The 12,703-nt window shown below is 38.1% G+C and overlaps 1 protein-coding gene across 1 annotated transcript in view; it reads left to right on the forward strand.

Moving 5' to 3' along the window:
- Positions 1-12,703, forward strand: part of LOC124605202 (kazrin) — a 1,111,833-nt gene that overhangs the window by 1,029,938 nt on the left and 69,192 nt on the right. The window contains exons 17-18 of the mRNA XM_047136736.1: positions 926-1,049; positions 10,998-11,142. Of these exons, the coding sequence (XP_046992692.1) occupies positions 926-1,049; positions 10,998-11,142 (269 nt within the window). The remainder of the gene's footprint in view (positions 1-925; positions 1,050-10,997; positions 11,143-12,703) is intronic.

Here is a 12,703-nt window from a genome sequence, read left to right on the forward strand (position 1 = left end):
CTTATATCCTCCTTTCAAGACACTGTCCCTTCTGTTCAACTGCTCTTCCAAGTCCTTTGCTGTCTCTGACAGAATTACAATGTCATTGGCGAACCTCAAAGTTTTTATTTCTTCTCCATGGATTTTAATACCCGCTCTGAACTTTTCTTTTGTTTCCTTTACTGCTTGCAAGAGAAAAGTTAAACCCTTACTACATTTTCGCTGTTTATGCAGTAAAATTGCACACCATGCTTGATGTTTTAATTTATTCCTCCTTTTCTACTAATTGTATTCCCAACAAATTTTGCAAACTGTGTCCACATGTAGCAGTGAATGTACCTGCAAAATTATATCATTGAACAACACATGAATCATGAGACATGATGATTTATGAAAAACTAGATTTTGCTTAAAATGGGATGCAAATTACCCAGAATATACTAATCCACTATTTGATAATGGAAGCACATAGCAACTTACAACCAAATTTAAATGCAATTTCAACTTTCTTAAACTTTTTTTTCCACTTGACATGCTTCACATCAAATATTTAACACATTAACTCGTTTGTAAAATAATCATAAGCTTGAAACTGTTTTATACATGGGAGTTTGGTCCCTTAAACAATCAGAAGTTTACAGGTACTTTCTTGTAATATATAAGTGCTCACGTTCTTTTTAATAAATTGTTTCTTTTACATTTTTAGGCGTTACACAAGGTTGTGTACCTATTTCATTCATGAATTTTATTTTTAAAAGGAACTTTCTTGTAATGTATATGTGCTCACATTATTTTCAATAAATTGTTTCTTTTACATTTGTTAGGTGTTACACAAGGTTTTGTACCCATTTCATTCATGTATTTTATTTTTAAATTCATCTTAATGTCTCTCATGCTGTCTTCTCTAGAATAAGTCATCATTACATTTTATTTCATATTGTTAAAGGCACTTGCAGTCCGGAGACATCAATGTGAAACAATTGATGCAGATCCTCTTGTCTGGACAAATCAAAGATTCATTAGATGGGCAAGAAATATTGATCTCAGTGAATATGCAGAGAACTTAAAGGGTGAGACACTGAAATTCATTTCTAATTTAAAATGCAGATTTTTTTAAAGGAAAGTTAAGAAATATGAGAGAAAGTAAATACTCTGAGAATAATATGTGGTCCAGATGGAAGTAACATCAGGTAGTGCAGTATTATGAAGTTCATTCAAATGAAACCTGGTCAGTGCATTTTCCTTTGCATTACATGTAAGGTGGCACCATGTAACTGCGGGTATGGTTGTGCCATCTACTGATAGAGAGACTGATGCATGTGCACCATCTGATGTTGCATAGCACCAGTGTGGTTTCACACCAAAGAGAAGGTGGTCACACAAGTTATCGTCCACTACCAAATGTGCAGGCAAGTAAGTAGGAGCAACGAGGAGTGATTCGATTTTTGGCTGCGGATGGAGGCCATGAAATGCATTGATGGATGAAGGCTGTGTACCGTCAAGTGTTGTGGAATGGCACAAACAATTCCTTGAGGGGCGTAAGTCACTGGAAGACAATGCTCATCCTGGACATGCTCATCTTGCCATCACACCGGAAATGGTTTCAGAAGTGAATGCTTTAGTATTGGACAACCACAGAATCAATATGGACAAGATCCATTAGTTACTGGGTATTAGTGTGGGCGCTGCCCACACCATAATGCATCAACACTTGAACTTTTGAAAAATCTGTGTGCAGTGTGTTCCCCACCAATTGACTGCCGAACAGTGCAATACTCAAATGGCAGTGTCTTTGAGTTATCTGCAGCATTATCATGAGGAGGAATATGGCTTTCTGTCTTGTATTGTCATAAGAGATGAAAGACAGTGTCACCATTTTGATACATGTGACTTCACTACCTCCAAAGAAATCAAAGGCTCTGCACATCAGTTCTGCTAAGGTCATGATGTCCTTCTGTTTTGAACACGTGGGCCCACTACTTGTCAAGTTCCTGGAATGGGGAACCACCATCAATGCCCAGCATTATCAAGCCACTTTACAGGATCATAGATGAGCCATCAAGTTGAAACGCCGAGGCATGTTGTCCAAAGACGTTATCCTCCTGCATGATGATGCCTACCCACACACGACCAATGCGATGAAGACAACGTTGCAGCAGTATTGGTGGGAAATGCTGGAACATCCACTGTACAGTCCTGACCTTTCACTGTGTGACTTTCATGTGTTTGGATCTCTAAAACAAGCTATTCACAGACATCAATTCGCAATGGATGACGCAGGGTGTGACTGGGTCCAGGTCTGAATCTGACAGCAGCCTACTAGGTTTTTCAAGGATGGAATGGACCAGCTAGTGTCACAATAGGATAAATTTGCCAACAGTTTTGGTGACTATTTTTGAGTATATGTACTGTGTATAACTTCATTTTTCAGTTAGTAAAATCGTTACCGTTACTTTACACTAGTGACTGGGTTTCATTTGAATGCCCCTTATACTTCACTACACTAATGAATCTGCCATGTCTGTGATTTGACCAACATTATCTCAGTGATTGAAAATGTAGGAAATTTTACCTGGAAGAATCCATACACAATTTATATTAAAACAAGAACAAATATATTAGGTACCATAACTTAAAGGAGATAAAGGGATACATCTTGAGACAGTCTCTATCTGTTTATACAATTCAAGATTTCATGGCTGGTATTTAAAACCATGGTGATTTTTGTTTTATAGGCATTAGGATTAATGGTTTGTCTCCCAATTCTAAAGAGCTCGTCAAAGTCTAAGTGTCTAATCTTGGCCTAATGCCCATAAACCGCAAATCACTAAGGTCTCCATGTGTATTTTACTAAATAATATTCAGCATCAAATGACTTTTTAAAAACAAGCTGGGTGCTGAGGTACTGTTTAAGTTCCTCCCCAGTCTCTCACTTTGTGTACTCTTGTTATTAATTTTCTGCAAGAAGGCAATACTCATGTCTTTCCTTTGAGTTATTTCACACCTTGATAATCTTGCAAGAACAATCAAAAAATATGTGGTAGCAATGAAGTTTTTGATTAATGGAGAGAACTTTCAGTCCTAAATTACTTCTGATTATTTTTTTCAACAAAATTCTTCTGAGTATGTGGCCACACTATTATGGATAAAACTACTGATGTTCCAACAACAGTTTCAGGCAGCCTCAAAATGAATTCTGGCTGTAAAATCTTGTGCTCTTAAAAGCTACTGATGACTTCATTAATGACTTTGTGCTAGAAGCACACATATTCTTTTTGGATATTTACCAATTTAAGGACCTTGGTTACTCAAAATATTACAATAACAGTTGTTGCCACTTACAAGAGACATTTTGAGAACTTTTGTCTACTCCAAACGTATAGTCTTGTTGGTACCCCTGTTACAACCACATAGATGGTGTGATAGGTTGTCTCTGCACATGTCATCTTAACGTTGCTGTGATGAAACCTCACTTTGTATTATGTTTTTAGTGATACAAGCTTAAGGTCTTTACTATCCTACTCGCATAGGTAGTAAAAGTTTTGTATCACTTGGCAAGCACTGACCCGTGGAACAAATGGTGGTTCCAAGTGGTCAATAATAACTAATTTCACATAGTATGGCAGTTAGAAAACAGTTTCCAAAACACAGCAAGTGTACAAGATCACTCCAGAGTGAATACCAGACACCAGAAAAGGGAAAATGTACCACAAGCAATAATTGATCGCTGTAGCAAATAGTGTAGCCTGAATGCTTCAAATGCTAATAAACAATTGCCAGTATGTAATCTTGTCTGCACATTTAAGAACCAAACTCTTCCAGAGAGAGCACACATTGTATTTATGGTTTGCACTGTCTGCACAAGGTACTGTATCTACCTGCCAGTTGTGGCTTTGTAGGCAATCTGTCAGCTTCAGATCTCTTGAATCAGCATGTAAGGCTGAAAGTGACCAGGCTAGTACCTAGTCCATCAAGGAAGCATAGAAAAAGGTGCTGAGACCCCTACCAATGCACCTGCTGCATCTTGGTCCATTCTGGGATGAGTAGCAGGGATATTTTCTGATCATACACACCCACTATGCTGCATGTGCTTCCCTGAAGAGGAATGTGTTCTATGGGTGGAAGTGCTCACTGCTTTGAAGACTGATCTTTGTTACTGTGTCCGATTGACGAAGGGGATCACATGTGATGGTGAATGGTGCAAGAAATGATGGTGGATGACAATGATTCCACTCCCAACAGCTCCTGCTGCCGAATTTCTTTGACCCAACTACATTGCCAGAATCATGGGCAGGAGCAGAGGTCATACTTTGAGGTGGATGAGAGAGTGGGGCTAGTTATGACTGTTTGGGGATTTTTGGAGGGAGGGGGAGGGAGGGGGGGGGGGGGGAGAATTGTGGACTGCTGCAAGAGGATTTGGTTTTGATGCTGAACTATCTTTTCATACCCAGCCTTGATTTCAGATATCTGTCTCCTCCTATAGTTGACAATGACACTTTCAGTCCAGCTTGGGCTCTGGCTGCTGAAAGAGCAGGCACAGCAAATCAGATAATGTATGCGACCTGCACATGTACAGTATTTTGGCCAGGCTGTCTTTCTTGATGGGTGAGGACACTATGTGGGAAGAAAGTTGGTGAGTGCTTCCATGGAAATGGCCATTACCATTATTTTGCACCTCTGTGGTTTGAATGTTCTGAACAGCCACTTCTCTTCTGAATTTGACACTGGCTAGAATGGAGCAGTGGTAATATGCTCAACAATGTTGCACTGACAGAATAACTGAAATGCAGAATCTATTAACTGATGGCCATTGGCAGAGAAGATGTTGTTGGACACTGCCTCTATGGCAATGACTGGAAAGATCATAGACAGAGCACAGACAGTAGCCAGCATTGTTTGATTATGCATCCATTTCATGTATGGGAAATTAGAAAGGACATAGACAACAAGCAGCCACACTGTCCCCTGGAATGGTCTAGTGAGATCAATGTGAACTTTTTGCCAAGGGTGCTCTGGACAGGGCCAGGGATTAACACAAGGTGGTGGGGCAACTGATTGTCAGTGCAGATATGACAGTTTCTAGATTGTGTACTCAAAGGCAGTGCTGATGCTGGGACAACGCTTACACAGTAGTAAGACATTGATATCAAAATCTGAAGCATCCTTCATCAGAATAAGACGTTTACCTGAAGTAAAAGTAGTCATACAGGGAGCCGTTCAAAGAAACTTCTTGAACTAAAGAACACTTTATGCCATGCTTCTGGTCAGACAAATTTCATCACCGTTTTATGCAGTTGGTTGAACAGGTGCAAAATGAGGGCAGTCTGTGGAATGAACTTGTAATAAATTACTTCACCATAGAACAACAGCAAATCTTGTAGGTTTGTGGGTTGGTAGCTTATCTATAATCCCTATATGATCCTCAGTGGGTTTAAGCACCTTTTTGCTAAAGATATGACTGAGGTACTTAATACTCAGTTAGAAACATCTATGTAATATATTCTTAGTGGAACATCCACAACATACACAACTGTTTATTGGATTGTTCATGATGCATAAAATCCACTGCATTCATAATTTCCAATTTCCTTTAATTGGATAACGTCATTTACACTACCCAGTTTTGATGTCACTAATCCTATATTTTGATGCTATTATAACAATTAATAAAGCCTAGGCAGGACACTAAATGAAATAAATGAACATAAAAAGTCTTTTAAGGCTGTAAACTAACCATGAGCCGTAGCTTAATTCCGTATGACAAAACATACAAGTCACATGGGAACATTAACAATTCTATCCAGTAGTATGTGAGAGCCTGCACAGGTGAGACATGGAAAAGGCGTAATCAGCTGGTGAGACTCAAGACAAACAAGGCCTGTCCAAGAAAATGGGACTAAATCTGTAAATATGCTCTCATATCCAAAAATAATATAACCTGACCTACTGCAAATGGCCAGAGACGTATCTGTTCTGGATTGGTTTGTGAGATAGTGTTGGAATGAGGTATGGACATCAGTAATTGAATTCCCTCAGTATTCTTCCCTTTCTTTTGGTTCTAGTTCATGCCATGGCCACTCAATGGCATGCGTATACTGGGGCACTTTGTGCTCTGCATGTCTGTCAGTAATATGAGTCATGCTGGGTGTACTTGAGATGCAGCTGCCAGAGCTCTAATATGGTAAGTGCCTTTGTGCATATCAGCAATTGGCATTTTGGTTGCTTGTAACAGCATTTTTGCCTTTATGTTCCCTTTCTTAAGTACATGCCACTTCTCTGGTCGTTTGTAGTAGGTCATCAAATTATGTTATTTTTGTCTGTAAGTGTATATTTATGGATTTAGTTCTGTTTTGTTGGTCAGGCTATTTGTCTCGAGTCTCACTGGTTGATCCTACATTTTTCATGCCTCACCTGCACATGCTCTCTCCTGCTACTGGATAAATTTGTTAATGTTTCCACATGACTTGTATGTTTTGTCATGCATACTTGAGGTATGTCATATGGTTGGTTTATAACCTTAACAGCCCTTCTTTGTTTATATATTTTGATTAGTGTCCTATCAAAACTTTAATAACTGTTACACATGAAAATAGTATTAGTGTCCAGAAATCTGGATAGTGCACATGCTTTCATATGAATAAAGGAACTTGGAAATTAACTGCAGTGGAATTTATTATTCATGAAGAAAACATTGACACTTTTGGAGCTGGCAACACAGTCCATGCATTTGCAGCCACTCAAATAACACTCCTGTCTTCCAGGAGTGCTAGTCTCACAAGGTATGTGGAAGAAGTTCTGTAAAGTTTGTAAGGTAGAAGATGAGGTACTGGCAGGATTAAAGTTGTGAGGTGGGTCTTGAGTTGTGCTTGAGTAACTCAGTTGGTAGAGCACTTGCCTGTGAAAGGCAAAGGTCCCAGTTTGAGTCCTCATCCAACACACAGTTTTAATCTGCCAAGAGTTTCACAACTTGCAAGTGTTGAACATGCTGCTCACTTGTATTTATATAAATTTTATAGAGGGTGGTCAAAAGGTTTCTGTTTGAGGGCATTGCTACAGCATATATGCAACGTAGAGTGCCTCTGATGTGGATATATAAGCATCAACATGCAGGCAAAAGATGAGTGTGGCATTCATGTCTTTCCAATGAGCACACGGTAAAAGCAGATATGTGAACTATGGCAACATTATTACCAAATGTGTCCAAGCAGGAACAATGTGCTGTCGTTGAACAATGTGCTGTCATTCTTTTCTTGGTTGCTCAACAACAAATAGTGGTAGGCATATGTCAGAGAATGAAGAATTTGTATTGGGCACAATGCCTGTTGGCAACCAATGTTGTGGAATGAAAACAGTGAGAACACACACTCCATATCACAAATGTCATAATGCATAAGTTATGCCAACTCAAGTGGTACACACTCAAGCACCTATCCTATAGTCCTGATCTCTCCCCTTGTGATTATCGTGCCTTTGGTTTCTAAAAAAAGGCCTTGAAGGGTTGACAGTTCCTGCAGACTACGATGTGCATCATGGAGTTATGGACTTCTTCACACAGCAGGTCACAGTGTTTTACTGAAGGGTTATCTTCAACCTGGTGTGCTGGTGGGATGACTGCCTTAATGCTCATGGTGATTTTACCTGATTAGCATACTGATTCTGGACTGTACAGCCTTTGTATGAAAACTTTTTCATTGCCCCTGATTTCATTCAAATATTTTGCATGATTAGGGATTCCTTGAATTAAGTGTTTGACATAACTATCATAAATCACAGGAGCAGTTGCTACTCTGAACAGTAATCTGATGTATTTCAACATACCAAAAGATGTATTAATGATTACAGTCTGTTTTGCTTCCTCGTCAACAGGCAAGTGGCATAAGTCAGATTAGTTTTTGAAAACAAATGACTGCTAGCAACTGCTTTGATCTAGGAACTGGATACAGATCTACTGGTATTTGAGAATTTACTGCAACTTTGAAATAACCATGTAGTGTAACTGCCCTATTTGTTCTCTTATCACCTACCAATGACGCTGCCCATTTACTTGAAGATAAAGATGAAATGACCTCCTATACTTTCCAGCCTGTATTGTTCTGCACTAACATGTTCGCACATAGCAAAGGGTACTGGACATGTTCTACAGAACATAAGTACTGCTTTAAAAGAGGCAGGATTTCACTGATTGACTTAACAAAATGTGCACTTCAAAATTCACAGCATCACCTAAGACAGAGTGAAAAAGTGTGCATACAATGAATGGGATTGCATTAGAGATTAAATTAGCTTGGCCTCCAGTCTGGAAACCAAAAAATGTGAATGCATCCAGACCAATAAAGTCAGATGCCATATAGGAATTTACTGCTAAAAATGTAATTTGTTTAGCAGCATTCTTATACTTAACTGAAGCCATTAATGAGCCTGCAGTGGGGTCAAATGGTTGCTGTATATCACCACTGCAAACTGAAATTTTCTGCAGTTATGGATCCAGATTTATTACAGATACAACTGCTCCAGTGTGCATCTGGAAATCAACTGCTGCTCCACTGATGTTGAGCATTACTGTGAGTTGCAGCAGGGGCCTGTGTGGTGACAGGCACTGAATAGGTGGCATGCAGGGACGCAATGGCCCACTTTGTTGATTTCTGTTTGCAGCAAACACTCACCTAGTGTCTGGGCTTACTGCAGACAAAACAGCTGGCATCACAGAATGGTCATTGGCGCCTGGCATCACAGTCTGGATACTATTTATTTGACCTGGCTTTCCAGGAGGGGGGGGGGGGGGGGAGAAAGCAACAATGTGGCGAAAATATTTACTTGGGCTGTTGTTGCTCTGGGATGAAATGACAGGTACCTAAATATCTTTTTTTCTGTGCACATCTACTAATGACGAGAAGAGTGAATCCCAATTCCATACAACTACTGCACCATGCACCACTAGAATAGTGGATGGCTGGATGCTCTGTTAATCAATGATGACATTTACTGAGTGTCATCAGTTACCTGACAAACACAATGTTGACAATCTGAAAGATATTATACACTTACAAAATCATCAGACAAAACTTATGTTGAAACTGTAACTTCATAAGCTTAAGTAATTTTAAACACATCACACAGTGTTGTGTTAGATAACTCTAAAGTCTTCATACTGATGTGCCCATCCATTGCTAGGCAAATAATGATTTCACAGATGTAAAAATCAGTATAAAATATGACTCATTGTTCAGATGAAAAATTACCCTAACATGTTGCTAGAGGATCTCAAGCTTCAATATTTTATAATACATTCTCTTTGTCCATGGGGTTATCCAGCCAGATTTTGATAACTCCCGCAACTATTCAGCCCTAGGAGAAGAAGGGCGATGGACATGTTAGTTTTGTCTTTCACTGTATGGCTCACCCACAACTAACTTAATGAGTTCGCAAGTTCTGCATGACACCATTGTTTGTGATGCCACATCTGCCATAATACCCCAGAACTCTGTCATTTAGCCTTCAAACATGTCCAGCATATAGAAGATACACTGTTGCTTTGTGCCTTCCTCCCTCATTCCTTGATCATAGAAGTTCTATCTGTTGAAGGGTGTTCTGTATCTGCAGGTTATCACACAAATTTATTTTGACTGTTGTCTTTCAGTTACTAGTTTCATCTACTAGACTCTCTTAATCTGATGTAACCGCACAGTGGATTGTGGTGACATCCAGATACTGCAAGTGTCACTTATTAAGTAATGCAAAGATACCTCCACACAGCTTATTGACTACTGTTGGCATAACAGTACAAATCCGAGCTTAATGGGTTTCTGTAAATACCGTCTCTTGGGTGCCTTTACTTTTCCATATGGTAAGGATATAAAAAAAATACAGGAGTCACCTTTTGCTGTGCATTTCAGCTATTATAACATTTTAGGTTCTTTTTTAAGATAGCTCATAATAAGTTATGTAAAGGAGGGTGATGGTCAACAGAATTTCCTGTCATTGGAATCGAAGGAATGAATTATGGTACTACAAATTTCTTTGCTTGTATACCAGAAACCAAAAATATTTCACAAACAACTGAAAAAGAAGTACAAAGCATCACATTCTAATTTATGGCCAGGGGTAGCTAGCATATATACTACAAGCAAAATTTCAACTGTATATTTAATTAAATAACAGATTCTTCAATGGTATATTTATCAGTCTTGCTGCCTGACATAAAAATCAACTTAACATTTAAGTGGCCTACTAGGCATCATATTCACATGAAACACTCTCGATAAGGTTTACCATAACGATGTTAGTGCCAGACAGCAACATTGCATAGGTAGCACAACATACTTGGTGCTTATGTCAAACGTTGGCAGTGATACCACCATATGGCAATCACTGACAGGAATGATTTACCATTGCCAAAGATGGCTGCAGCAATCTTTTAGCAGGCATGCCCAAGAGTATTGTGTTATGAAGCAGATTAATGGAGGGTTTTGCATCTTGCTTATAATGGAACCCTAGTCACTGTTAATAAGATTATTATTACCCATCAACGTGATTTACGTTGCTGCTCTAAGTACTCAATGACAATATGGAATGTTGCAGCAATTATTTGTCTTTCCTCATATTTCATACCACATCCCCCAGTCAAGCAATGTTACACCATTGTGGATTTATGCAGATGGTTGTAACTAGTTTGGTGTTCACACACAAGTCACGATCTGCCTGAATGGTCTGGCCTTTATAAGCCCTCCCAGAGTAACACTGAGAAGAATCTTATATATTATTATTATGCCAGAAAGTCTATGTAGTCAGAGATTCCTTCATGTTTCACATGCAGAGTCATAACATCTAACTATATCTAAATTTGTACCATGTTTAAGTAGCTCATGTAATACTGCCATGTACCACATAATTATGATATGTGTGTTCATAAGCAAATTAAATTTTGTTGAAGTGACTGATTCAAAGAGAGAATCACTAACTGTATAACAACAATAATCATCAAGTACATAATGAGTAATCTTAGTTTCTGAAATTTGCAGATAGTGGTGTCCATGGAGCCTTAGTTGTCCTTGAGCCTTCATTCAATGGTGACACAATGGCAACAGCCTTAGGCATACCTCCTTCAAAGAACATCATACGGCGACACCTCAGCACGGAGCTGGAGGCATTAGTACTGCCTGCCAGGTATGTCATCTTCTGCCAGATGGAAGAATACCAGGCTGAAGTGGCCAGAGCTGTCAACAATGTCAAGCAGGTCACAAGATAAACTGATTGTGCATAATCAGAGTACCAGACACACATAACAACCAAATAATGTCTCTTAGGTTTCACAAATAAATCATTATTAGCATACTTATTCTGATTTCAGACTTTTCATATTATTTGCATCAGTTAGAGAACTATGGCTATTTGTTGTGAAAAATGTGCCAATAGTCGTAATAAGTGCAAAACAGGGACAACCCATTATGATGATAAAATGTGATTTTCCATACTCAGGTTTTTTTCACATTCATGCTTTAGTTTCTAGTGACCAATTTCAATATTGTTTCACTATTGTATGTAAAGTACTACTGTTGAACTCTGTAGGATGCAATTAACTGCATTTTGACAGTAAAAGTGCATTTTAAGACAGGTTACTGTCATTGTGAAGAAAATCTTTCATCTGACAGTTATACATAATACCATTACATTAATTAATTTCCTTATACTAATTAATGGTGCTTATGCATGTTAAGGTTTTAATTTGAATTTCTTACTTTTCCAGAGATAAGCAAGGATCAATGTAGCTTTAGTTGGAATTGCGGATTCATTCTCCAAGTAGCAGCACAAAATTCACTGCAATATATTATCCTACCAAAATGTTGTAAATTTGTACTTCAGATAATATCAACAACCATGACATACCTTTTCATTGTTCATCACAAAAATTACATTTGGCAAAAATGTAACTGCAGTCCTAATTATAGTTAGAAGCAACCATTGGATTAATTCAGTGCAGAAACGTGGTTAATGAGAATCAATATTTTGCAGTAACTTGTTTTTTGAACGTAATTGTTTCCCTAAAAATTCATGTTATTGGGTGCTGTAACATCAGTCCTACAAACAAACAAAATATATTACATTAATGCTATAAAACGGTGCTTATATCCACCTAGCATGTTTGGCATTACAACGTTACAAATTTTCTTTAGCTCTAGTTAATGGAATTTATACAACATTCCTAAGTAAACATCATAATAAAATCATTTTACAGCCAACCTCATCTTTGCAGCATGGTTTATTAAGTCAAACTTAAAATTTATTGAACCACATCACATTAACATAACATGTGACAAAAAGTTTCAGTTGCATCTATTGTAAATATTGCATAAAAATGTTCCATTCCTTTCTTTGATCATGCATCATCCTATAAAAAAAATGAAGAAACTAAAAAGCAAATGGAAAGAGAGAAGAAAAAAAGAAGCATTTTCTTTAGAACAATGGATTATCTGTGATAGTGAGAAAATATGTATATACCACATGCAGAGAAGTCAAAATTTAAGTGCAATCTATAAATATAAGGCCTCACCACATAAGTTACAAAACTCAAGAATTACATCAGTATTTATCACAATTTCAATGCAAACAAGAGTTTTGCTGTCACAGTTTGGAAAGTGATATGCTAGTTGATAGCTACCAGACAGTACATTGCTGCAACAACAAACAATTTAATTTTTTCAGCATCTAGCTCTGATTATGAACTGTT

Source organism: Schistocerca americana, chromosome 3, assembly GCF_021461395.2.
Source record: "Schistocerca americana isolate TAMUIC-IGC-003095 chromosome 3, iqSchAmer2.1, whole genome shotgun sequence".
Lineage (NCBI taxonomy): Eukaryota > Metazoa > Arthropoda > Insecta > Orthoptera > Acrididae > Schistocerca > Schistocerca americana.